The following is a 23504-nucleotide window of genomic DNA, read 5'->3' as shown; positions in this document are numbered from 1 at the left end:
ATGTCAAAATATATTACCTAGTAATCCAACTTTATTTTTTGCAATGGCAGTCTTTCTTTATTGCACAGTCCAGCCCTGAACCCTGGGTTCACGTGATCTTCCTGCCTCATCCTCAGTAGTAGCTGGGTCTATAAGTATTTATGCCACTGTACCTGGCCTTAGAAATTGATCTTCGAAAGCAATCAATGATATGTGATTATATATTGAAAAATTTGATTTTCCAGAATTTGTTAAGTCAATGTTTATGTATTGATTTGCATTACCACTACACTTAATGATGCTGTTAATATTTCTAAGATTTTAAGTTACTTTTATGAAAAACAGCTACAATACAAAATAAGGATTAGACTTAAGTTTAATTACAATTTTTCTTTTTCAAGGAAACATACTCAGTTGATCCAACTTCTCGTCTTTAAGACCTGGATAAGGCAGGACAAAAATTCTGCTTATTTACTGAGTAAAAGGCACACAATAAACTAACAATGAAACTAGCTCAAATAAGGCAATTCTTTCTGAAGTCTGCTGAATGCCTGAAGTAATACTGTTCTAGGTCAGATGAGAATTCAATTCATTTTAGTTCTAGAAACTGTAGCTTATGATGATCCTATTACCCCAGCTAGCTTTTGGCAAAAAACGGCTTCATTTTGTGAGAAAAAGCAAATACACTATTGGTGTCACATATAACAAGTTCTTGGTTGAGACACTCTATTTGGCCTTACCTAAAGAGAAGAACCATTTGTGATGCTAGCTACCTACTTCATTATGAACCTAGTGGCCCTATAATTACTGTATGATGATTAAGACACTCAAAAGAGGCTAAAGTCCCAACTGAGATGCAAAGGCAGAGAGCACTGGGAAAGCATTAGCACTTGCAACCCTGACCTTAAATTTAATCACCTAAGAAAACCCTGGTAAATTCAATCTTTAATTTTGAATCTTTCTCAAATATAGAACATGGAAGGAAAATACCTTAACTTCATTTTTTTGGGGGGGAAGGGTAGGTACTGGGGATTGAACCCAGGATCTCACGTATGCTAGGCAAATGCTCTAACACTGAGCTACCTTCCCAGCCACTTTCAAAAAATTTTATTTTGAGAGAACAATCTTGCTAAATTGCCCAGGTTGGCCTTGAACTTGTGATCCTCCTGTCTCAGCCACCTAAGAAGCTGGGATTACAGGTGTGTACCACCATGCCCAGCTTCGACTTCACTTCTAATAGATGTGCCGCTGGGATGAGGATGACATCAGTTAATTAGAGTTCTCGAAAAGTATCCTCAGATTAGAATCTATTTTCCAAATCACAACATTGTTTAAATACAACACTGAAAATACGGATCAAAGATTAACCTATGAAGACTAATAAATTCAGACTAGAGCAGTCATTCAGAAATTTAATAATTAGAAATGAAAAAACAAAAAACAAACCTTACCTGCCCACCACTTGCAGAAAGTAGGCAGGTATCAGGAGGTAAGCCCCCAAAAGGGGAAAAAAAACATGAAAGTGGGAGTTGAACTGTGTGGCAACAGTGATAAGGAACAGAGCTGTGCCCTAACAGTTCTACTCCTTAGAAGCACTAAGATTAAGAAAGTAACTTGATGGAGCAGTTCAATGGCATTTGCCCCAGTTATCTTCAATTTGCAAGGCCTAACTGTAGGCTTCAAATCCATAGTAAACTGCTAATGTTTGCAACATTTAAAAAACTGAAGCCAAAACCAAAGGAATCATTTTGAAATTAAGAACTTCTGTAGTTAAACAGCAACCAAGAGATTTATTTTTGTGATTAGGAGAGATATGTTGAGCTTTGCAGTTACTTGAGCATTTAGGAGTAAAGGAGATGCTCTGTATCTGAGAAGATAGACACTTTGGGAGCAATGCCAGACTCACCTTTTGAAATTAAGATCACGTTCATAATTTTCCATTTTAAAGCATTAACATGCAAAAAAATAAATAAATAAAAATCTTAACACTGTTAGTCTCAAAGAAAGCAAAATATCATGGCTAACCAGATTCATTATTAAAAATCAACAAGTGTTAGGTCTAGGATTTTGGATTGATTGATAATACCATATTCCCAACACCAAATGTTTATTTTGGAAAAGAGTTAATGAATGAGTAAAAAAGATGCAGTTGTTAAAAATGACCCAAAATCCCAAGAGAAATGATATAATAATATACACACATATATGTATATACAAATACATATACATATATATGAACAAGGACATTTGGGTTTAAAGTTAGTAGTCAAATTTTCCAAGGACGTCTTTTTTTAAAAAACATACAGCCGAATTTTATGTATTTTAAAACCACCTCCTTGATCTAACACTGTTAAAAATGAATGAATTACCCAATTTTGTATTCAATTTTTTCCCTGTAACGTCACTTGGTTCTTGGCTACTAACCTTTCATGTTACTCTTGGTTTTGTCAGTTTGCTTGCCTGTGGGGGTTTGGGCCTGCTGACCCTGCCCACTGGAAGAGGCTGCCTGCTGTGCTGCTTTTTGCTTTAACATTGTCCAATCAAATGTGTAGTCATATTGATGGTTCAGGGTCCTGGAAAATATAAAACCACATGTTAACCTATAAGAGCGTCCAGTTAAATATCACTTTTCAAGAAAGTGAGGCATTTCTTTTGAACATTCTTTATTTTGTCTTAAATGTGGTGGTTTCTACAACATTTCTCTTTCTGTAGACAAACATTTGTAATGGAAGGTAGTTCCTAGAAGCAAGAGTAGGTACAGAACTGAAGTCTGTGAGGGAGATGTCTGGGAAGCCTTGGCAAGACTTTTGGGATTAAAGATCACCTCAATTCTTATTCTCTTCCAACTAAGAATTTGAGCTATAGGTACTCTAAAGGAACCTTAGAGTTTGGTACTGCTGTCACACCATCAGTCCACGGCTATGCAATATTTTAATTGCTTTTTAGTTTGGTACTAATTAGGGTTCTATACCAAAGAGAGTTTTAGGAGGCACTGACAGTCACATATCTAAAGTGAACTGCAATGAATTTAGAAAAATTAGATCCTACTTTGATTCAACTGTATCTCAAACTAAAACCATCTCAAATATATTTGTATTACAGATGGACAAATGCCAGCTTAATTCTCATAGAACTCAGCTTAAAACTTTTATTTATATTGATTAGGCCTCCCTTACTTTAGCTAATTATCAGAACAGATAAATTAAAAAGATGTAACTCATTTCCCTCACTGGAATTTATAGTCCTAAAAATACCATAAAAACTGACCTGAAAAGGATGCGGAATAGCTGCCTCAGATACATGTAATCCGGGGCTTCCTCAAAGCGCAGCCCACGACAATAGTTTAAGTACATAGCAAATTCTGCAGGAAACCCCTATAGGTTCAAGAGTTAAGACACAAATCTTATTTTTGAAGATATGACAAAGTAATTATGGCTTGGTCACCCCATAAATTTAAACAAAATTCCATCATCCTACCCACTTCATTATATTTATCTTTTTATACTAGTAGACGGAATAGATTGACAGCTTTCTTTCCTTTTTTTTTTTTAAATAAAAGTTAGTGTATACCTATTTATACAGAAAAGGAGAATCACCAAGAGTGTAATCTATAAAGCAACCACTGTGAATATCTGTGACATGTATCTAATACTTCCTAGGAATATATTGATTTTTTTTAAAGAAGCCATTATCATATTGCATACATGATATATTCTATATGAAGTTTGCAATTTCAGAGAAATAGACCTGATTCAAACAGTCTTCTATATTTCTGTTGGAAAATTGCTATTTTGTATTGCTATGATCTGTCTGCCGATTTCTCCATTCTTTGATGTGCCAACTACTGATATTTTTTCCTTTCTGACATCAATTTATGACAAGAATATTTCTTAATTTCTCTCACAGATCAATGAAACTACCTGCCCCATTTAATTTCCTCGATTTTAAAATACAGATCAGAAAGTTCTATCAAACCAGAGACATAAAACACTTACTTAAAATGATTAATGTTTAAGTCATTGCTAAAAGTAAGTTGCTGAGAATCCAAATAAAAACTTAAAAAGGACTAATAGCTACCTCATAGGATGCTTAGGTCCTAGGACTGTCAAGTAAAATGTTTGTGTTCCTGAATCATTTATTTTTAAAAATAATTCTAATAATACATATTTACCTTACATAAAACTTCAACTGGAGTAGACATCTTCTTTTCACTAATCTTTTCATATTTTTGTTTCTTTGTTGCAGCCTACGGAAGATAAGAATCAAGCATAAAGATCTGATGTTCTCAGCAACATGGAGAAGAACCTGAACAATTTAGCTTGCTAGGCAAACAAATACAAACTAGAATTCCAAGTGTGAGATTTAAGTAAAAATGGGTGGGGTTAAATTCACTTTAGATACCTCCTCACCCACTTTTATTTTCATTCTTAAAATAAAACAAAACTCCAATAATTTGAGTCTGATTTACCTTCAGTCCTTGCCACGGCAGGCTGGTTCTATTAAAATACATCAAAACATATCCTAATGATTCCATATCATCTCGGCGACTGCAAAAAAGAAATGTAATTTTATGAACAGGATTACAGAAAATATGAAAGAAAAAACAAGTGGAATACAAAGAAACATTTTCCCAAATAAAGACAGAGAACCATTTGGTATCTTATGCAAGAAGATAATTTGTGTCTAGACATAGTGGTGCACACCTGTAATCACCGTGTCTTGGGAGGCTGGGGCAGGAGGATCGCAAATTCAAAGCCAGCCTCAGCAATTTAGCAAGAGAAGACCCTGTCTCAAAATAAAAATATAAAAAGAGCTGGGGATGTGGTTAATGGTTAAGCCCCCTTGGGTTCAATCCCCAGCACCAAAAAAGGAAAAACAAAATAAAATAGTCAATGAAGGTAATAAAAAGTTTATAATGGATTACCTCCTAAACATTTTTTTTTCTCATGGAATCCAAAATTATAATACTGAAAATCTTAAAATATAATTTTCTAAAGAACAACAAAAAGGATTTAGCTAAACAATGCTCTAAAACAGGTTAATAAAACTGCAAACAAAGTCACAAGACACTTTTAAACTTTGCAGGAGCTTATAAACTTTAGGGATGCCAAGGCAGGAGAATTCCAAGGTCAATGCCACTCTCTGCAACCTAGGAAGATCCTGACTCAAAATAAAAAGGGTTGGCAATGTAGTTCAGTGGATAAGCGGTCCTGGGATTAAGCCCCAGGACTGAAACACAAAAAATACAACCAACAATTAAAAAAAAAGTTTTCAGGGATGCTGAAATTAATTAGTATTTTAAAGTCAATTAAAAATCTACATGAATGCATATATACATTATCTGTATATATACACAAACATATTCAGACACATACTTTTTTTTTTTTTTGGTGGTACTGAGGTTTGAACCCAGGGCCTTGTGCTTGTGAAGCAAGCACTCTACCAACTGAGCTATATCCCCAGCCCTCATACATTCATATTTTATTCATTCACTTATTGCAGTGCTGGGAATTGAACTCAGGGCCTTGAGCACATTAGGCAAATGCTCTGCCACTGAACTATATTCCCAGTTCAGATAAATATATCATTTAAATAAGATGGTATTATTTTAGCATATAGAAAAAGTTAAGCTATTCAGATATTTGTGGTTATTTCCTAAGTTTGAAATTCTTCTCATGAAGTTCCTCCCCTAGAAAAATATGTTATTTCTATATTTGTTTGGAGGGAAAAAAAAAATCAATTGTAATAAAAGATGATGGGAACTTGAAAAGATCAGAAATTATGAAATTATCATTTTAAAGTAGATCCTACTGATTTATTAGAGTGGAAAAGTAGAACTGGAGATAGTCCACCAAACCCCTTATTTTATTAGAACCCTCATAACATTTTCCTTGTAAAAATAACAAATGCAAAAAAAAAAAAAAAAAAGCCAATGCATTCTTCCCCCAAACTCAACTTGCATCACTAAAATATAAAATATTCAAAATCAGCTTTAAAAAGAAAGAGGTACTATATTCAGCTGCAAAATCAAACATGTCAAAATAGGGTTGGGTTATAGCTCACTAGTAGACCACTTGCCTAGCATGTGTGAGGCACTGGGTTTGATTCTTAGCACCACATTAAAAAAAAAAAAAAAATATTGTGTACATCTACAACTAAAAAAAAAATTTTGAAATGTCAAAATAGCATTTACACTTCTAACTCTTGATCATACAATATTTTCTCCCCAAGAAACAACCTTTAACAAAGAAAACAAATGACCTCACTGGGCACGTCTATAATTTCAACAACTTGGGAGGCTGAGGCAGGAAGATCAAATATTTAAGCCCAGCTTCAGCAACTTGGTAAGACACTCTCTCAAACTAAAAAATAAAAAGACTAGTAAGACAGGACAATCACAAGTTCAAAGCCAGCCTAAGCAACTCAGCAAGACTGTCTCTAAATAAAATATTAAAAAAGGGCTGGGGATCAAGTTCAGTAGTTGAGCGCCCCTGGGTTCAATTTGTAGTACCAAGAAGGCAGGTAAAGGAACGAACCTCCTATTATTGGCTTCTCTCCATGGTTAAAAGGACCAGACAGAATGATTAAAAGCATCCTTCAATCCTCAGTCAATAGGCATCCTTACATATTTGAAGAGATTAATTAAAATATTTCACAACCCTGTTAATAGCTTCTGCTGTGTATTTGATAAGCCATTACATTTTCAGACTCACCTTTGCTCGATTCCAAGATGTGCATTGATGCTAGCATATCGGGCAGTGCCAGTGAGGTTCTTATCTTCTCTGTATGGTATGTGTTGTCTTGTCCTGTTGTCTCTGTACTTTTTGGCCAAACCAAAATCAATAAGGAATAACTTTAAGAGAGAAATAAAAAGACATTAGGTTTTCAACCTTGTTTAAACTGCTTCTTATCCATTTAATAGCACATATCTACATATTCAAATTATGTCAAAATAAGGTATCATAAGCAGGACAGATATTGAACAGACTTACATTCCTAAAAGTTTTTACTACTCCTCACCAATAAGTAAAATAAATAAATAAAACACACACACACACACACACACACACACACACACACACACACACACACACAGTTAAATCTAGTAGTTTAACCTTGTTATCTGCACTTCACAGGACCCTGTCTTTATAATAGTGGATAAATGGATACATGCCCGATGGCAAAGTTGTCAAGTACACAGGTTGCCATAATGAAATCTGACATCTGTTACTATTTGTAAACATGTTTTAGAATCTAGATATAAGTTATCTGTAATTTCTTTGCCCTCAAAAGTCACTGCTCAATATGCCAATAGAATACTCATTATCTAAAATAAGACAACCTTGAAATCTGATATTGCCAGAAACCAAGATTTTTTTATTAATTAAAAAAATAAGACTTTCACAAACAAGCACACATTGTATTCTACTACTTTGCACTGACATTAAGTGACCAGGTTAAACTTCTAGAAAATTTAACAAGTCAATCTAAAAAAAGTACTTAGCAATTAAAACAAGGTAGCTTACAATTAGCAGTTTAGCTAATTAAAAACAAAATTAGCATTTTAGAAAAAAATTTTAGTTTTATCTCATCCCCCTAAACCAGGGAATATGGTGCTCATGTATAACATACCTAATTTTTCTAAATAATTCAAGTTTATTCTCCAGAATTAAAACTTTTGAAGCAAAAAAAAAAAAAAGTCCCTATTTTTAATCAAAGAGAAGTCCAAAATACATTCACATTTGCCTAACATTTAAAGCAAAACAAATAATTCTAATTTTGGCCTTTATCTTAAAACTACTTATTACACTATGCTCTAATAAAGTTAGATCTACAATCATTAACAAGAAGGGTAGGTCTATTTGTCCTTATACTACATGGTCTTGGACTTTTTTCTTTTTTTTTCTAGTTATACCTAATTCCCCCTCTGGTACTGGGGACTGAACCCAGGAACAATGTATTATTTTATTTTGAGACAGGGTCTCACTAAGTTGCTGAGGCTGGCCTCGAACTCATGATCCTCCTGATTCAGCCTCCAGAGTCACTGGGATTACACCAGTGTACACTTCTGCTCCTGGCTGGTTAGGCCTAAATTTTGTAGTTCTTTTTGTAAGGCTACTACTGGGTCCCTTCTGCCACAGCCTGTAATCTGTGACATGCTAGAAAACCTGTTTGCCTAAACTGTTAAGAGTCTGTTTCAAAAAAATACAAGTTATTGATTTGTTAACTTAGAACAAACGCCTCTCTTAAGAGAATGAGTATTTTCAGCCAGGCCCTACAAACTATTCTTGGTTATACTTTGCATGGTAAAGATGTTAACATTTGAGCTCTGTCATCATGTTAACAATGAGACACTTATTTTCATTTAGTCTACTAAAAAAGAATGAAGATTAAAATTATTAGTAAAATGTAACTGGATAATGAAAGTTATTTAAGTTATAGGATTAAACTCCCTGTCTAAGCAATCAAGTTATTTCAGGAATATGAAAAAGTTAGTGATATAAAGCTCTAAGAGAAATAAATTGCTCACACTGTAAATTTCTCTTGATTATGAAAAGCAGTTCAGTACGCAAATATTAAAATGAGTGAAATACACTTGTTAAACAAAACAAAATTATGATTAAGTTCTGCAGATTCATATTGAAAAGAAAACAGGCAAAAATTAACACAAAAGGACATTCAACTTCATGGTATTTCAAAAATACCAGTAGCAAATCTGAGGATTCCTGAATGCTGAATGAGTAATCAGTACACGTAATTTCCTCTAGGGGATATTTTCTGGGATTGCTTCCTTTAGTACTTCAAAATGGAGGAGAAAAGGGGAAGAGCTCTGACATGATTATGTCTGTTAGTTTCATTCAAATCTGCATCTGTGGTTGATAGCTCCATTTACGACTCAATAACCAGACACTTTCTCACAACCCATGATTGCTTTATAGAAACCCAGTATTCACTACAATTCTTTCCTTCCACAAAGGTAAAGAAGGAAACCATACTTAAAAACAACAACAACAACAAAAAAAAAACCCTAAAAATATATAAACACTGTCTTCTTAAGTATTTCAATCTTTAAAATAAATCAGTTTAAAATTTTCTCTTACAAATACCAAAAATAAATCAGGAAAAGAAGTGTCACTGCTATAGAAAGGTATCCTATTTTCAGCAAACAAATGAAAGGAAAGCTGCTTGAAATAAAAATGGAAGTACTTGGTAGTTCATTACCTTTGGATACTTATCAAAGTTTCTTTTAGTAGCTCCGTTTTCAAATTAAAAACTAACAAACCATAATGTAAGTGTTTAAAGACCAGTGTATGCTCTGGAGCTAGAGTATGCTAGTGTATGCTCTGGAGCTTGAAACTAGTAGTATCAAGAATACAAAGAGGTGTGAATATGTAAAGGTAAAACCAAATAAGCAATGTCGGTATCAAATAAAGGTAAGCCAATGTATGTACACAGACTTGCATATACAAAGAGAAGCAGAATTCTATGATGGGTCAAGCTGCTATTCTGTGGACTTTTACTAATTACATGTTGTCTAAGATTTGTGTATTACCTGTTTTAAAGAATGCAGCTTATCTATTCAAAGGCACATAAGAAAACATTTGATAAACTGGGACCATTTTCTTTAGAAACACTATTTCTAATTTTAAATTTTGAGTACTTGGAGCAATTTTTCTTCTAACTAGAGGGGACATTCCTTTACTTTTCCAAATAATTTGAAAGATCACTTAAACTTACAACCTAGTTAGCCTGTATGTGCAGAATATAAACAATTTAATATAACTTCATATGTAAATTAAATGATTATGCTAGGAAATGTTAAGTAAAATATATGAATGAATAAGTAAAAATAAGGCTCTAAAGCTTAAAAATTTATATTATCTTATAATGTACCAAATTACCTACCAGGTATCTATCTGCTCACTTCCCAACCAAGTCCTAATCATAATAGTTGTATTTCTTTGAATGAATAAAAATAACTGATTTTCTGCAATCTTTTAAATAGTTATTCAAATATATGTGGATTAATAAGGTACTACACAGTACTGTTTTCTTCTTTTGGTTCCTCATGCCAATAACTCCTTTTCGGTGTATACTAAATTGAAAAATAAAGATTCATCTGTTCAGAAGCATCAAAATTTAAGTGCCTGAATTTAATTTACTTTCCTTTGTCTTAAAATTCACATAGGAAACAAAAAAGCTATAAAACTTCCACAAAAGTAAATATGAAGAGATGCTTGTATTTTCTTTAAATATTCAGAAACAAATTATTGTAGTTTAAGTTGTCAAAATCTAAATCAGCAAGCTACACATTCATCTTTCATATTACTAATGGTGATCTACCACTTAGTTTGATAACTGCTTAAATTATGTTACTATCATACTGTTAAAAATATGATGTCCCCTATCTCCAGAGCATACACTGGTCTCTAAGTATCCATTTGATGGAAGCTGAGAATTTACAGCCTATGATAACTCAATTCTAAAAACACTAGATTTGAAATCTGACTTATACTTACCTGAAATTCATTGGGGAAGGAGAGAGGTGAGGCAGAATATATTTATTTTACAGTATAGAATTTCATTTTACACAAGTGAATTTTTGTGTACTGAGTTTTGCAACTCCAAATACATTTTTAAAAACTAGTCTATCTGAAGTTTACTATTAGGTAAAGAATTTTAATACTAGAACAACAAACATATCATTTCCTCATATGGGTTCTGGAGATATAAAGACAATATCCTATTTCCATTTAGGTTTTCTCTAAACTTTACAAGTTTTAAGCAAAAGCCACAAAGAAACATCTTAGTAATGTTATGTGTTTGCCAAGTATGTCTGAATAATGCCAACGGTAAGGGGTGCTAGAGCAAGATCTACATTATCCAGAATTAAAACAAATAAAAATAATCAAAATAAAACAATAAAAAAGAAAAGCACATGAATTTGGGATTGAGGTTGGAATAGGAGACAGTTTCAGACCTGGTTTAATCCTGAGAAAGATGGGTCCTGAGAAGTACTAACAGTCATGCTTCTTTTCCTCTTCCCCACTGGAGATTCTAAACACTAAACAGACAATAGAGGGTGGCAGTGCATCAAACAGTATTGCTTACATTGCAACAATGGCCGGCGCAGACAGGCAACACCGAGGCATTAGAGAAAGAACAGGGTAGCCAAATGCCATCCTTCTTCCACCAAGCACTGTAGCTTCTCAGATTTCCAAATACAAATCACATGCTCAAAAACATTTGAATTCTAGAAAATACTCAGGTTTTTATTGCCACTATATTGTGTCACTGCCTGAAACAGGGATATCAATGGTGACATTTGGCTCTTCAATTTTTTAAATAAAAAATGGGGAATTTCGATCTGCAGTCTTTGGTACCACAATCTGCCCTTCCCCAAAAAAATATTATACAGGGGAAAAAAATCTTCAGTAAGGAAGAGGTAGAAGGCATTTAGTCACCTTAAAATTTATTTTCATAAGCATGCAGGGCTGATTACTAGAAGAGATGAGTAAATTCACTAAGATTGGAGTGGTCACTCCTAAATATCAAATTCAGAACAATTTTCCAAGTAAGAAATTTAATAAAAATTGACCTCAAATGTCCCCCCTCCCCCAAATATGAAACTACTAGAACAAGCTGACCAAACAATCCAGTCTCATACAACTGGCATTTTCAAACTACAATAATACAGAAAACACTAAAACCCAACTAAACAAAATACTAATCTAAAATGCTCAACATTTATTACTTGAATTTTATGTAAGCAAAACACTTCCCTTCTACCCTAAGGTCTCTCTCAAACCATGTAGCAATAAGCATCTCCACAAAATCTTTTTAATAACTGTGAGGAGGACACAGATCCTAAAAAATCTTTCGCCACCGGGTAACTTGGACTTCGCAACATAACATAACTATATGATTAATAAGCTATTCTTAAGGAAGAAAACACAACAAAAACCAAAGTGTTATTATTATCTAGGCCATCATTTAAATTTAAGCAAAAACCATGTACTGCACTGTCAACCTGCAGGACAAGGATCATAAGGGGATAATGGGTCTTTAGGATTAAGAAAATGGGAAGAAAAGGGCTGGGAAATTGGCTAAATTAGAGGCAAACTGGCAAAATTGCCCCCAAAATTAAGATCAGTAATATCTTAACAGATAAATTACCAGGTTTCACAATAACAATTAAGAACCTGGATGCTTCAAAGACAAAAGCAACATAGTACTCTCTGAAAATGCAATTTGGAATGTTAAGTTACACGCAGGCTGAAACACCTTCATTATTTAAAGAAAGAAGTTTGATTTCCTAAAACTTGGTCAATCTCACACATTAACCAATCAACACCAATTCTAATGATAATAGCTCCAAGTTGGCATTCATACAGGCAAACAAAAGTAAACATTTATAGCCAGACCTAAAAACACCAACTTTCCTACAATTTAATAAAACAAACGGGACTCTTCCTTCCAAAAACAAAACAAAAACACGCGCAAAACAAAAAAAGTCCCCAAGTTGTCCTGAAGTTGAGAATTTCTATCAGATCATCAGATCATTAACATGCTTAGTGCATTGCCAATGCTGCCTGTCTGCCCGAGCTCAACATTGAATGGATAAAAGAAAGCAGTTCACTCAATAAAACTAATCATTGAAGAAAAAAATTTCAACAGAATTAGTTCCTAACTATAATCATGCGTCACTAGCTAAATCCAATTGCCCCAGAAGTTGAACCATTCTCAGCAATCCCAATGAGCACTATTTTTGTTGTATGAATGTTTATTTCACTTGTCTATTCTTTTCCTTTAAAAGAGGGCAGGGAGGAACTCACCCAACTTGGTGCCCAAGTAAGAAACTGTCAACTACTTTTGAAGAAGGCCCAAAAGTTATCCTTTTATATACACAAATCCAAGGACCAGAGAATTCTCAATATCAACCATGCTCAGTCAGCAAATGTTAACGCCATGGTGACAAGATGGGTCAGTGGTTCCCACACTGGCACAAGCGCATATATTACAAAAACCCACACTTTAGAGCCAAAGGTTAAAATCTGACTTTTAGCATTCAGGAGGAAAAGTATATAGAAGTTTTCACTATTCAAGTGAATGAAAAATAGATACAACTGTTCAACAGTTAAATAACATAGACGATTACAGTTCATTATGAAGCCCCTGGAATTTTATATTTCCACATAGATAACCAACCTCAGTTGGGTAAGTTGCAGAAAATATATTTCAAGTTACTAAGTTAATAGAGTTAGCTGATTATCATTCTAGCACAATATTTTAAAGCAATTACCAACAGCAATTTTTACTATGGCTTCTTAAAGATGGGAGAAGTTTATCAAAGCAATATTTTACTCTTTGTTCTCTCATGCAAAGAGCATTTGACTAACCTTATTACAGTGCCGCCCAATACCCATTAGGAAGTTATCTGGCTTAATGTCTCTGTGTATAAAATTCTTTGTGTGCACATACTCAATTCTACTGATCATCTGGAAAAAAAAAAAAAAAGATAATTTAATTAAATGATAAAGGAAACCAATAAATTATTTCTCAAGTATTTCAACATCTCAACTATTTAAAGTTCACAACAAGAGCATTAGAAAAATTAAATGGGATGAACAAAAGCTCTCCATTTATTTCTAGCTTGACAAATATCTAAGCATAAGCCTGTACTGCCCTTTGGTGTGTCCTTCCAGTATTAATGGTTAAAAACACAGTTTTAACCTGAAAGAAAGAGTTGGTGTTCAGTATGTTCAAATTATAAAAGTAATACAATATTAATTATTTCGGTTCTTACAATACATGAAATAAAAGCTTTCTACCCTCAATCTTGTGCTAAGGTAAATGTTAAAACAGTCTAGCAGGGAACTGAAGGTATGGCTCAATGGTAGAGCATGTTTGACATGCATGAGGCATTGAGTTTGATCCCCAGTGTCACAAAACAACCAGTCTGGTACTACCAAGATCTAGTTCCAAGTTATTCTTATAAACACAAACACAGAGACACACACACACTTAGGAGTGGGGGTACTGACCACTGGTAGATAAGTTACTTGTTACTGTTTCAAACTGAGTTAGAAGGATTGGGACTTTCCCATGCTCTTCCTTCTGTGCTTATAGAATTCTATGCAAAAGCAGAATATTAAACATGACATTCTAACAAGCTCTTCTTAGAAACTGTGTCAAATCAAACACTACAGCTCTATTATTATTAGCATTAGTATTAGTGCTGAGGAATGAACCCAGGGCCTCACACAAGCTAACAGTAAACACGTGTTCTACCACTGAGCTAAACTGCAAGCCCCTTAATATTCTTTTTAATGGCTATAAATACTCTATGGTATAGAGTAAATTTTCCCCAATTATTCCCCTATGCACAGTATTATTATTTCCAATTTCCCCCTATGTGCAATAATGCTATTAATATATGCTTAGATATATATCCTTACTTATCAGAGCTTTTATTTCTGTGGATTATAACTCAACCCAGGAAGTTCCTGGTTTAAAGGGTATACAGACACATTTTCTTTTTGGTGGTACTGGGGACTGAACCTAGCTCTACCACTAAGCTATATCCCTAGCCCTTTTATCTTGAAACAAATCTCACCAAGTTGCCCAGGCTAATCTGAACTTGTGATCTATATGCTTTTAATTTTTTAGCTAACATCCAACCACCTTTCACAATAGGCTATAAAATTCATACTTCCACCAGCAGTCATCAGTATATTCTTTCTAGATCTGGCAGGTAAAAAGTATTACCTCACTTGTTATATCCCTACCACTATATCATTTTTATGAACTTCCAAACCATACTCTTTTTTTTGGCGGTGCTGGAGATTGAACCCATGGCCCTGTGCTTGCAAGGCAAGCACTCTACCAACTGAGCTATACCCCCCAAACTATACTCTTGATGCCTATTCTTCTTTTGGCTTAACCTTTTCTTGTTAATTTTTAAGAGCTCTCTGCAAACAACGGACAACCTTTTATCTATCATGTAAATAGATTTAAAATTTTAAAAATTTGTCTTTTGACTGTTTATGGCATCTTGTGTACAACGGAAGTTTTAAATTTTCCAATTATCAAATACACTGTCTTTTGTATAAGATACTTAATTATATGATATTTTAAAATGTATTCCCTGTCCAGGGACTACCAACATTATCTTTCTACTTGTGTGTTCTTACTCTTCTCATTAGTATGTTTCAGGTTTCTATTTTTTATTTGTCCCCATTTTCCCCAGAGCTTGAATATACAAATTTTTAAATCATACTCCTTTACCTTGACAAGTGTCTTCTGAAGCCAAACCAGTGTCCCTGGCTTAAACTACTTATCCCCTCTAGAAGCATATGTATACAATGTACAAAAACTATCGTTGAGTGCAGCAGCTTTATAGGAAGAATAACAATATATTTACATCACTTAATTTGTATATTTGCTTTAGTTAAGTAATACCTATCATTAACCTGGGACTATTAAATCACCTGGAAAAGGTCAACTAAAGGATAATGTCTCAAAACTACAGGCTACTTCAAGAGTTACCTATCACACATAGAGCAAGACTACCATTAACCTCCTTAAACAAAAGCTTTCTTGCAATGCACTCGTCACCAGAATTATATTCTTTATCATATTGCCAGCATACTCAAAACAGACTTCTATTACAGAACCTAGGCGTGGGCCACCATGCCTAGTTGGCATAAATTTTTTAAGATAAACAGTGACAAATGGGATCATGATACCATGGCTTATGAAATGCTTAAATTATAGTGAATACTTTCCTCACTCTCCACTTTCATCCAAATTTCACATACCTGGTCAGCTAACATAAGTACAGTTTTCATTGTGAACCTTCTTGAACAGAAATTGAAGAGGTCTTCAAGGCTGGGTCCCAGAAGATCCATGACTAGCACATTGTAGTCTTTTTCCTGACCATACCACCTATCAAAAGGAGAAAAGGAGAAGAGAGGGTTACTGTGACAGCCCAATAACCACTTAATATCATAAAACTTTAAGAATTCTTAAACTCTAAGATTAAGACAGTTTTTTTGTTTGTTCGTTTCTGCAGTGCTGGGGATTGAACCCAGGGCCTTGTGCTTGCAAGGCAAGCACTCTGCCAACTGAGCTGTATCTCCAGCCCTTCAAGGTAACCTCTCTATTCAGAACATGATCCCACTGATTAAATACATTGTCTAATATAAAATAGGAGTAATAAAGACTTTTTTGTCAAGTGGCTCCAATGTCCCATAGAGATAGGACAAGCATGAAGGTATTAACTTCTTTTACCAGGGCAGCTGAACTCTTTATACCCATCTGCTGTCACTGATTCCTGTGACTTTGGTCAAGTTGCTTAATCTTACTGGATTTACTTCCTACATAAGAAATGAAGACTAAATCAGTCATTCTAAAAATTTTCAGAAAATAAAGACCTCTTTTCTAATAACAAACTCCTGTCTCATTTCCCACCAAACCGAGCTTATTACCTGTACTTTCTTTTAAGGACGACCACTGCTATTTTCATTTATTCAACGACTGGGAATCGCCACAATAAGTGACTTCAAATTTTGACACTTATGAACATTAATTTTTATTTCAAACTTAACTAGATAATAAATTCTTCTGGAAAAGAAAATTGGTCAATGTTTAAGATGTGTAAGGAAAAAGAGCAAGTGATCTTAAAAGCTAAAACTGGACTAGTTTGTTAACTCCAATAAAACAGATACATGAGTTACCACATCTGAAACATGTATAATTTTAAAATATCCATTAAAAGGGTAGAAATAAAGCCCTGTGCAAGCCGGGAGCAGTGCCACACAGTACACCCCTATAATCCCAGCAGCTGGGGAGATTGAGGCACTAAGCAACTCAGTGAGATCCTATCTCTAAATAAAATACAAAATAGGGCTGAAGATGTGGCTCAGTGGTTGAGTGCCCCTAAATTCAATTCCTGGTAACCCCTTCCCACCAAAAGGCAGAAAGAGAAAAGCTTTTGTTTTCTCCTTTCTTTTTCTTTCTCATGGTATCAGGGATTAAACCCAGGGGTGCTTAAACACTGAATGGCATCCCCAGCCCTTTTCTTTTGAGACAGGATCTCACACTTGTGATCCATCTGCCTCAGCCTCCTTAGCCACTAGGATTACAGGTGTGCTGCCATACCTGGCTCTTCCTATGACTTTTGCTTCAGGCATAACTACATCCCAAGCATGAGATAAATGGATTAACTGACAAATGCACAAAAAGTCCATTTTATTTCTTCTCTGTAGAAAAAGATAAAGGGAAAGGGAAACAGGTCTGCTTAAACCTGTAGAGGTCTTGTCCACATGTCTAAAAAAAGAAACACCAGTGCCAAGTGAAAGTAGCAGCATTGGACTGTCCTTTTTTCACTTTCTCCACATGGGAATTCAACTCCCTTCACTTTCACTCAAACATTTACTTGTAAAAAGGTCAAAGAACATTCTTTTTTTTTGGGGGGGGGGCGGGGCAGGGGATACAACACATGACATTAAAAATGTCATGAATGAAAAATGGAAGTTGTATTTTCCTTCCCTTTTCTTTTATTTAACTGCAAGAGCAAACCTATGCTAGAGTTGCCAGGAACCTGCTATTTTAAATGTCTAACACTATTGAGAGTTACTGTAGTTTTTAAATATAAATCTAATTTACCTAGGGTTGGTTTTGGGGGGAAGATAGATAGTACCAGGGATTGAACCAGGGCCTTGTGCACGTTAGGCAAGCACTGTACCACTGAACTACACTTCCACCCCTATTTATATTTTATGTTGAGACAGGGTCTCACTAAATTGCCCAGGCTGGCCCTGAACTTGTGATCCTCTTGCCTCATCTCCCTATAGCCAGGATTACAAGCATGCCCCACCACACCTGATTTTACCTAGGTTTTTAAGAAAAGAACAAAGGAAGCAAGGAGAAGGCATAAAAAATCTAATACGTCAAAGGAAAAGCACAAACCAACTCTCATCTTTACCCAGGCAAATGTGCATTGATGGCCCAGACATAAAACTAACAGGCAATTTTACAACCATTCACCTAAGCCCAAATATAAACAGAAACATAACAGGCAAAATTTTATACTTCATATTTTTATCCAGTTGACATAATCTCATAAAGTCCCTTAATAATAGAAATAATGTCCAAAGTAAACCTCCAAGAGAATATTCCCATAATAATTAGAAACTGGGGAGAATCAGATAATCTAGAAAAATACTTTCAAAAAAGTGTTAAAAAGAAAATAGCTATTTTTTTTTTTTTTTTTTTTTTTTTCCTATTTAGGTACTTTTTTCCTTACTAAAGTCTATGGACTTTAAAAAGGTAAGCAGGGGTGGGGGGTAGCACATGTCTGTAATTCCAGCTATTCTGGAGCCTGAGGAAGGAGGATCTCAAGTTTGAGGCCAGACTGGGCAATTTAGGGAGACCCTATCTCAAAAAGAAAGAGAAACAGAGGAAAACAGTAAGAAAGCTCCGAAATAACTAGATCTTTCTGATCTACAAAGACTGGTGCTTTAAACTCCTTAAAAGTATGAGACAGGTGTTTCTATCTTTTCTATTTCCTCTTGATTTCAAGGAACATATAGCTTATTTCTCTAAAGCTAACACTGCATACCCTCCATCTGTGCTTTCCATCTGGACTAACCCATCATGAACATTATTGCACACAGATTAGGAATCAGGGATGATCTGCTTATTCAAATCCTACTCATTCTTAATTTCTACCATCACCTCATGTTTTCCACTCCTATTTTGAGAGTTTTTCACTGTTTCAATTCAACTTCCTAAACCCCAGATACCAAAGAAATTTTATGTAGCCTATCTCACACTGGTCTCCCATTTCACAGAATTTCCCTCAACCATTGCCTACTACTTGTATCCAAATCCTAACCCTTGGGCAATACAATATTCACATACTGTTACTTCAGTGTTTGGCAGACAGCTTATTATTCTGATTTGGTTTTTAATAGTCTTTATTGAACCTGAGTAATGAACAAGCACTAACCCGACAGTGAGGTCATTTAAATTTGTGGACACTCTGAACTATATCAACACAAAAACCTCCTTCCTAGGCTTTTTTTTTTTTTTTTTTTTTGTGGTGCTGGGGATTGAACCCAGGGCCTTGTGCTTGTAAGGCAAGCATTCTACCAACTGAGCTACATCACCAGCCCTCTACGCTTCATTTTTTAGGTGTCTACAAGCTAATAACACAGCCTTACATTTAGGTATTGTTTAGGTTACATACATGATAAGCTTGCTATAAGTATGCCGTGGTAAAGTGATATACATATTGTGATATTCAGGATATCTATGAGATTAAAAAAATTGTTTGATGAGACAGACATCACTACCCTATGTACATGTATGATTATATGAATGGTGTGAATCTACATCGTGTTCAACCATAGAAACAAAAAGTTGTACCCCATTTGTGTACAATGAATTAAAATGCAGTCTGTAAAATAAAAATACAAAAAATTTAAAAAAAATTGTTGGATTTGGTTCTTATTCTTCCTAATAATTTGTTAATAAACAAAAAGCTAAAAAAATGAAACAAGATGTTCAGGGTTCTCATTTTCTATTTGTTTTAAACCAACACCTTTAGAATTCTGTGTTACCTGAAATAGAGCAAAGGCTGAGTTCACAATTTATATATCATTACTTAGAGTACATAAAAAAGGCACATTAAGGTCCTAATAATTTGCTAAGAGAAGGCAAGGACCACCTTTCTGTTTTCATCTCCTTTCCTTTAACCCCATATCCAAACTACAATCTAAATTAGAAATACATGAAAAGCACAAATTTAAGATAATACTGGACTATGGACCCCATAATGGGGGCAAACAGTTTGAGGCTATATTGCAGACTCATTTTGTGTGTGTGTGTGTGTGTGTGTGGTGGTGGATGGTAAAGTGAATAGTATACAGGGCTTCCTGCATGTTAGGCAAGTACTCCACCACTGAGCTGCATCCCTGGCCCTGTTTATAAACTCTTAAAGGCAAGGTTAAAGAGATTTATATTCTGTAAGTAACTAGGAGAGCTATTCGGAGAGTTCGTAGCTGGGACACAATATTATAGGGGTCGGAGATGTTAATGATTAGGCAGCAAGGTCCTGAATTCAATCCCTAACACCACATATACACACAAAAGAAGTGTTGTATGGTAGCTGAAGATGTCAAGTTAGGGGTTTTTGTTTCTCTGAGAAATCTCCTTATGAAAACGGAAATATCAAATGACTGAAATCAAAGCACTTAAGTATTGCTATGAGAACTAGGAATTCCAAGAACAATAAATTGGTAGAATTCTTATACACCTCAAAGTACTCATAGTTATTGGTTCCATCTCTATAACTAGGACACAAGTAGCACCAAAAAAAAGTAATTATTTGTTTAATAGAGGTCCTCCCTTCAGACTATCAGCTGGATAAGGGCAGCCATTCTGTTTGTAATTCTGTAGTCCTATCATCTACTGCTCCCCCACCCTTCTCTTTTTGGTACTGGGGATTGAACCTGGGGGCCCTTAACCACTGAGCCACATCCTCATTTTTTAAAATGCTTTTTTAGTTGTCAATGGATCTTTTATTTTCATTTATTTGTATGTGGTACTGAGTATCAAACCCAGGGTCTCACACATGCCAGGTAAGCGCTCTACCACTGAGCCATAACTCCAGCCCCTCATCTACTGCTTTTTACACATGAAATGGTCAGTAACATTTGTTGAAAGAATAAAAAGCTATGGAATGCTGTAACAGGCTAGGGAGTACCTGAGTTGGCAGAGGAAGAAAACAATACAAGGAAAACAAAAATATTCCCTGAACTCAAGGTATAATATAATAGCATCAGGAAGCATCTACTCATCTTTGATTAACAGGTCAAATAATCATAAAAGTTTAAAAGTGATAGTTTTAACCAAATATAGCACATCAGCTCTTCTGGGAGACCCTGGATCCAACCCCCAGTATTACTGAGGGGTGTGGGAAATTTTTAACAAAGTTAGAAAGAAAAATAAGTTTTTCCCCAAGCTATTTCTCTTTCTCATCTTCAAGTTATAAATGTCAGAGGCTTCATAAACTAAATAAAAAGTATAAACACTGAGTTAGTGCTATAATACAGTTTTAATAGCATCTAAGAGGTATTCTCAAGACAAACTCTGAAACTAAGACTCTTGCCAATTCCTTATCACCCAACCTTTGTTATTTTTTATAGGGTAGATCAAATTCTTTCTTTAGAATGCTACTGGTAACAGTTTCAGTTACACAGCTCTTTCTTTGAAATCCTTTTAGTGTCCATATACAAGAATATTCATGAACAGCTATTTTTTTGGTAGTCCTGGGCGTCAAATTCATGACCTATTTATTACAAGGTAGGGAAGTGCTCTACTGCTTAGCTACATTCCCAGCCCTGTGTATGGCATTATTAATAGTGTAATTTTGCTATTCATAATACAGATAGTCTCAAAAATCATAATCGTTCTTCCCATTCCCCCCCAGTACTGAGGATTAGACCCAGGGGCATTCTACCACTGAGTCTCATCCATAGTCCTTTTTATTTTGAGACAGGGCCTCACTAAATTGTTGAGGCTTTCCTTGCACTTAAAATTCTCCTGCCTCAGCCTTTAGAGTTGCTGTGGGTTACTATGCCTGGCACCTCTGGCTTCTTACTGTAATCATACCATGTTGATATCTTTTCCCTTTTTTGTGTTACTGGGATGGAAACCAGGAAGTACTCTGCAACTAACTGAAGTACGTTCCTAGCCCTTTTTATTTTTATTTTGAAACAGGGTCTTGCTAAATTGCTAAGGTTGGCTTGGAACTTGTGGTCCTCCTGCCTCATTCTTTCAAGCAGCTGGGATTACATCTGTGTCTAGTTTTCTTTCTTTTTCTTTTTTGGCAGGGGGGTGGGGTATGTGTTTATTTTGGTGCTAATGATTAACAATTCATTCTTTAGCAATGAAGAATGGCATGCTGGACTCATCTTCCTAAATCACCTGGTTTCCAAACCCCTTCTAGTCTCAATTTAAACCCTTGAGCCTAAGCTGGACCTGGTGGTACAGCTAGCTCTGCAATCCCAGCTACTCCAGAGGCCAAGGCAGAAATACTGCAAACTTGAAGTCAGCCAGGCCACTCAGCAAGACCTTGTCTCAAAACAATAAAAAGGGCTGGGGATATAGCTCAATGGTAGAATGCTTGTCAGGCATGCATGAGGCCCTGGTCAGATCCTCAGAACCACTAAAAAAACAAACTAATGAAAAGCCTGAAAAGTCACAAATCTTTCTGGTACTACATTCACTTGATTACTTCTGGAAGGTGCAGGCACTGACTAACTTGAATATTCCGCAACTGTCAATACTTACCAAGCCCATCTTATTTGGTATTCATCATGAAAAGAGCCTATAATGCAAGGCAGGCTCAACTACATTATAAAGGAGAACGAGAACCAGACTAAATATGGGTTACTTCTTTCTGGTTTTCTATTATGTCTTCATAAACAAGGATACTGTATAACTCTCATTACCCTTAAACTTCCTTGCCTCTATTTGCTTCATTAATTTGTGGCCTTCATTACACTTTGAATATAGATACCAAGAATTTTATTATCTAAACCTGAATCCTCCTGCCATAGAAAATTAAGCATCAAGTCATTTCCTTCTCTTTCAATTTCACATTTAAAGTACAATTCAGATTTTAAAAGATCAGTAACAATCTTTATTCATCATCCTTTGGATTTGATTTTAACACAATTTCTGTGAAAACAAAACAAAACTCAATTTAGAATTTTCACAAACATCTTTACGATGGTTTGGGAACCAAAACATTTTCACTAGAAAAAAAACACTCAAGGCTACTTAGCTACTGCAGGGGGCTGGATAACCAAATTGAATAAAGAAAGAACACAAACACTAAAACCAACTAGAACCATAAACACAAGATTATACCAATTTATATATTTATGATCCATACTGACAACTGATTTATATAAGGCAACTGCAAAAACCACCATAGTTTTAGATATGGGTGTGCCTATCAAAGTAAAAATAATGATAATATGATGATCAAGATGATTAGATATTAATTCAATTTTTGTCAACGAACCTGTTCAACCATTTTGTGTGTGTGTATGTTGCTGAGGACTGACTCCAGGGCTTTGTGTCTGCTGGACAAGCACTCTACCAGTCATCTATATCCCTCCCCCACCCCCCGCTTTTTTTTTCTATATTGGCAAAGGAGTGTTGCTTTGTTGCTCAGCCTGGTCTCCAACTCCTGGGCTCAAAGGATGCTTTAATATTAAGAGTAGCAGAACTAAAGGTAGGTACCCTACCATGTGCCCAACTTCAGTCCCCACACTCGGTTCCCCATACTGGGAACTAAACCCAGAGGAGCTATACTACTGCTACACCACCAGTCGTTTTTTATATTTTCATTTTAAGGCAAGGTCTCACTAAGGTTGCCAAGGTTGGCCTTGAACTTGCAATATTCTTGCCTTAGCCTCTCAAGTAGTTGGATTACAGACTAGTGC

At 35.2% G+C, this 23504-nt stretch overlaps 1 protein-coding gene across 3 annotated transcripts in view; it reads right to left on the bottom strand.

Moving 5' to 3' along the window:
- The window catches only part of CSNK1A1 (casein kinase 1 alpha 1), a 40619-nt gene that overhangs the window by 5505 nt on the left and 11610 nt on the right, over window positions 1-23504 (bottom strand). Inside the window, exons 3-10 of one of the 3 annotated variants that reach the window (XM_079145021.1) lie at window positions 15801-15927; window positions 13380-13478; window positions 10961-11044; window positions 6693-6832; window positions 4448-4526; window positions 4151-4225; window positions 3247-3353; window positions 2440-2552 (exon numbers count right to left, since the gene is read on the bottom strand). In XM_079145021.1, coding sequence (XP_079001147.1) covers window positions 2440-2552; window positions 3247-3353; window positions 4151-4225; window positions 4448-4526; window positions 6693-6832; window positions 10961-11044; window positions 13380-13478; window positions 15801-15927 — 824 coding nt within the window. Of the gene's footprint in view, window positions 1-2403; window positions 2553-3246; window positions 3354-4150; window positions 4226-4447; window positions 4527-6692; window positions 6833-10960; window positions 11045-13379; window positions 13479-15800; window positions 15928-23504 lie in introns of all 3 variants that reach the window. The other 2 variants (XM_079145020.1, XM_079145022.1) reach the window with 2 other exon arrangements.

Source organism: Sciurus vulgaris, assembly GCF_902686455.1.
Source record: "Sciurus vulgaris genome assembly, chromosome: 6".
Classification (NCBI taxonomy): domain Eukaryota; kingdom Metazoa; phylum Chordata; class Mammalia; order Rodentia; family Sciuridae; genus Sciurus; species Sciurus vulgaris.
The sequence above is the reverse complement of the archived record's forward strand: the minus strand, read 5'-3'. Positions and strand labels throughout refer to the sequence as shown.